The 5,337-nt window shown below is 29.7% G+C and overlaps 1 protein-coding gene across 1 annotated transcript; it reads left to right on the forward strand.

Moving 5' to 3' along the window:
• Positions 1-3,896: 3,896 nt before the first annotated feature.
• LOC149176340 (ethylene-responsive transcription factor ERF016-like) lies at positions 3,897-4,812 on the forward strand. Its single transcript, XM_089423095.1, has one exon. It carries the CDS (start codon positions 4,040-4,042, stop codon positions 4,571-4,573), a length of 534 nt encoding a protein of 177 aa, XP_089279221.1. The 5' UTR covers positions 3,897-4,039; the 3' UTR covers positions 4,574-4,812.
• Positions 4,813-5,337: the final 525 nt, after the last annotated feature.

A 5,337-nucleotide genomic window follows, 5' to 3' on the forward strand; every position in this document is an offset into this window, starting at 1 on the left:
TCTTCATAGCTCCAAATAGGGTAATATTGTTCCTTGATGACGTCTCAGAAAGAATTCCAAGTGGGTGAAGCTAAAAATAATGATGGTTCATTCTCGTCCCTCTGCTCACAGTATGTCTCCCACCAGTCCTTGACGTGGGGGACAACTTTGAGTAGTGAAAAATTAATCTTTCCCCTATTGGAAAAATTATGAATTGAAAAAATATCCTTTTAGCAGATTTAACCATTTATCTACAACATATGCATCTATCTGACCTTCAAATATAGGAATGCCAAAGTTAACTTGTACCTTAAAGGGAGTGGCGCCTCCAAGGTGGTTGTCGGATGAAGATGCTTCACTCGCTTATACCCACCGAAGGATCTGGGAAAATTTATCCATCATCTTGTTCCTTGGTCGTTCGAGAGCTTCTTCGAGCAAAATTTTGAAAGGATCTCCTGCTCTGTCGTCTTTATTTTCTTCCACCATGGGATGTCATTGGGGTCAGTGAGGCCGGTCTTGCAAGGGTTCAACCAATTCAAGTCATAACTCCTTATACCCCAAACTCATTGGGGACATGCATAGAAAATAGAGAAAGAACAAACCGCTCTGATACTACTGATATAGATTTATGCAAGAATGAAATGAAATACAGAAACTTAAACAGAAACACAGAGCTACAGCAAAAACTGAACTTCAAAAACTAATAACAAATACTCAAATTGATTACATGGAAAGTGGAAATAAACTAACTCGGGTGATGGTAGCTTATCTCTGAGAAGAGATGCGAACGACTGCATACCTTCTGAATTGTGTTACAATGAAGCTCGAAAACCTTTTTATTATTGAGAAACAATGGAAATCCCTCAACATCAAAAACCTAACCCTAGGAGATGAAGCGCCAAAAGCTTGTGAGCACCGTTGGGATTAGTTGGAACGCTAACTTCCCTGAGTCGTAATTCGGCCACATGATCGTTTTTTGGTATGCACGCTACCTCATTAAAAGGATCTATTTGAGGACAACAAATTTTCTTAGCAAGCCCCCACAGCTCCAGAAGTTCGAGACCTGAAAAACTGCAAAAAAAATAGAAATTTGTGCTAGAATTAAGAAAATTAAAAGGAAACAATGTTAGGGTCCAAGTAGAATAGGCAGATGGCCACCAATATCCACCTAGATCAATAACTTAGGTGAACTGCGCCACCCCTGTGCATGCAGCCTTGGATAAACAATTATGGATTTGAACATGGAACCTTGTCCTCACATTTATTTTACATTTTCATGAGTTTCCCAAATGAACTCCCTTAAAGAGTTGAAAAATAAAATAAAAATAAAAATAAAAATCCAAAACTTATATTAAAAACTAAAATAAAATAAAATAATTTAAAAAATAATTATTTGGACATGTATATTTTGGAATTGGATTTCCAAAATTTCAATTTAATTATCATTAATTCTTAGGTGGATGGTAATGATTGAAGCTCAATGGAATATTCTAGAATATTCTTAATAGTATACACAAATGAAAGGTTGAAATTTATCTCCAAACTAATGTCATTTTTTCTATTTTAATTAAATTGATTAATTTTAAAAATATGATATAAATAAGTGTCATACGAATTGAGTTATAGTATTTGGGCATGTCATATTGAAAAATCATGGTATTATAACAAAGTCTATTTATAGACTAAGAATCTTCATTCCATGAATAACAATCTTGTAAAAATTCCATCAATAACAATCTTTATATATATATATATAAATTTTTTATAATTAATAATAATAGTAATAATCTAAAATAATATTTTAATTAATTTTATAATTTTTTTAATTTTAAAAATATTAATTATATTATAAAGTGTTTTGATATTTATTATAGATTAATATTTATTAAAATATATATATATATATTAATTTAAAAATTAAAAAGCAAATTATATATTAAAAACTAAACCGTTAAAACAAAATAAAAACAATTAAGCTTTGAGATCACTCAAGTTTTACATGAGATTTAGCGATCTTTCTCATTTTACACTTAAGTGAGTTATATTACGAACTTTTTTTTATAAGCCCGACATCTTTTATGGATGCCATCTTTTCTCATTATGGTGATTATTAAGGGTTTCAAATTTAAAAGTTAAAATTAATTGAGTATATAAATTAATGCATCTATTGATTACTAATTTTGTTTAGAAATTTTGAATATATACATAAATGATAATTAATATATATATATATGATATTTAAAATTAATATTTTTTAATATTTATAGTAATAAAAGTTAATATTAAATGTTACTCTGTAATAATGTTATTTATTAATGTGTGATTGTATTTAAAAAATTAAATATTTAAAATATCTGGAATTACTATCTTACAATCCTAAAAATATCCACAATGCATGATAGGTCACTTGTGAATATTATATGTCCCTTTGTAAGTTCAATTCACTCAAGGAGTGAACAACCATAAAGGAAAACTTGCTGGCCCTAAAAAATATAACATTACATACATTCAATTGGTTTATTAATCAACACACTTAAGTTATGCTTAAAGGGAATGTTGGCTTTTGTAGGGCGAAATTTGAGTAAAGACATTAGTGAGTTGATCCATTATATATGTGTGGAGTTTTAGAGGAATTTGTGGGTTAATATATTAATTAAAATAATGAATTGTTATTATTATTTTTATTATTTTTTTAATAAGATATTAAGTAAGATAAAACTATTTATTTTTTAGAAGTTTTATTTAAAATATTAAAGTAATAATGTTTTTGTTTAAAATTTTAGAAATGCATAAAAATTTAAATGGAAAACATATTATTTCAATATTTATAACAAAGATTCTAAAAGGTTCATAACAGGTGCATAATTTTTATTATTAAAGGCTATTGTTTTAACTTAATACATGAATGTATTCAATTGCAATTAAAGGTAAGCATTGTAATGGAACTATCTAATCTCATAACAAACTTCTTACAATTATCAAAATTCAAAGTTATGTAAAATTAATGTTTTCATCGATCCAAATTTCTAATCAAACTTTTGATAACTAATTCAAAAATCAAAATTGAATAAAAACCTTCAACATGTTGTTCCATCATAAATAAATTTTGGATTATAATAATAATATAATTTAAATGGGTAATCTATTCAAACACCAAATCTATATATTAAACCCCTTATTTATAAAATAAGTGTCTTACTTTATTCCATGATTTAATAAGACATACACAAACTCTACTCTTCAAAATTCAAATCTACACCTTCCATTTAAAAAAATATATGTTACGACCATCCAAAATTAACAACACTCTCCTTCTCCATTAGATTTATATAAATTATTTGTATTAAACTTGTGGCATAAAAATCTATTTTTGTTTATTCCCATTATAGTCAAGATATAATTTAAATTACTTTTTAAAATAATTAAAAATATATGTTTCCTCAGATATCACAAATTTAAATATAAAAAACTGAAAAACTTGTCTTCCCAACCAAGAAATCTCATATAAAAATTTCATATCTAACTTAACTATAACTTTAAAATTAAATAACTATTATTTACTATATACATATTTTAAACTACTATTATTTATAAAATTAAGCATCTCACTTGACCACAATTTTAAATCTAAATAATTATTATTCACTATTTATAAATTTTAAACTATTATTATTATTTACTTGTTTATAAATTAAATTTTTAGGTTTATTAATTAACTTATATTCGTAAAGTAGATCTATAAAAGGAAAAAATGATGACAACTAGGTTATGATTGGATAACGAAAGTTTAGTCCATAGTCATAAACTAAAATAGTAATCCACTACTGAAACTAATAAAAGAAATGGCATCATCTAATCAGATTTATGCACATGGAAATCATGTTTTATAATTGCAATTATACACGAAGTGTCTAACGTACACACAACGCTTTCTGTCAAGATATATTGACTGCCTCATACCAAACCCTTGTCATTTCATCCATTTCAGTTTGTCCTGACTTAATTTCCTCTAACGATCATATTTCCCGACACGTCTGAGTTCGAATCCTGCAAACCCGACATGGCCAAAGACTCGACAAATCAGAACGGCCACAGCAGATCTGAAAACCTCTCACTGAATTTGCGGCAGTTCAGGGGAGTCCGACAGAGAAAATGGGGAAAATGGGTGTCGGAAATTCGAATGCCCAATTCGACGGGGAGAATTTGGCTCGGCTCCTACGACACCCCGAAAAAGGCTGCCCGCGCCTACGATTTTGCCGCGTATTACCTAAGAGGATCGAAATCCAAGCTCAATTTTCCCCTTTTTCCCCCGGAAATCCCCTGCGCCTCTTCTCTAACGCCGCCACAAATTCAAGCCGCTGCCTTCAAGTTCGCAACAGAAGAATTCCAGCTGCCTTCTGAAGATGACACAGAGATTTCATCGTCTGGTTCGGAAGCAACATGCAGAAATGACGGCCAAGAGATTTGGGCGGAGAATGGTCCCGCATTTTGGGATTGGGTACTGCTTGAATGTCTGGAGAGTGGCAAGTCTCCAAATTTAAATGAATTTCCCCCTTTGGATGTGTCGATGGAGTACTTTGGGGTTCACTTATAGCTCGCGGAAGGCCTGGGCGAGGTAAGTTTTTTAAATTCTTTTCGACACCGGGAGATTTTGACAAGAATTTAATTGTTTTCCTCCGCGGGAGAATTTGGCATGGAACCCTATAGTTATGGCTCTATCCTATTTGAGAAATTTACGGGTTTGGTGGATTAATGTTCCTTTTCCACATATCCGTCCAAGTCATCATTATTGTACAAAATGAAGTTTAAACCATTATTATTTGTACATAAATTTAAACCAATAAATGGAAAACATTCACATTTTGAGTTCCCATCCTGACACTTTTAAAGTTATTGCAATAATCATATGATAGTACAACCATGTCACATAAGACACTCCATATGGAGAGACGCATAAAGTCACAACGGTAAATTTTGTAGGCAAGGATTTGTTTTGACAATTAAAAGTGGTTGGAATTTGGGTAAAATATTCAAAAAAAAATTGCAGTAGCAGTGTTTGAATAATGTTTTTGATGGTGGAAATGGATTTAGTACCATCAAAAACTTCTGGCTAGATTTTATCAAAATATTACCACAATTTCCATGATGTGCAAAGTAAAAAAACAGTCTAGTTACACTACAGCAATTTTGTATATAAATTGCTAATAAATTATGTATATGAATAATATATACATATTAATTGGTTAATGTGAAATTTAATTTATTAGTTCAAATTTTACGAAAAATAATTGAAACTAAAATAATTTGTTTATTTTATAAAATGTTGAAGCATTACTTATAATCCTAACATAAATAAAT

The sequence above is a fragment of the Pinus tabuliformis genome, chromosome 4_1 (assembly GCF_031772625.1).
Source record: "Pinus tabuliformis cultivar Carrire ecotype Pingquan chromosome 4_1, CPIR1, whole genome shotgun sequence".
Lineage (NCBI taxonomy): Eukaryota > Viridiplantae > Streptophyta > Pinopsida > Pinales > Pinaceae > Pinus > Pinus tabuliformis.

Excerpts from the sequence above, each read along its gene's own strand:
- LOC149176340 (XM_089423095.1), top strand. The coding sequence starts at position 4,040 with ATGGCCAAAGACTCGACAAATCAGAACGGCCACAGCAGATCTGAAAAC.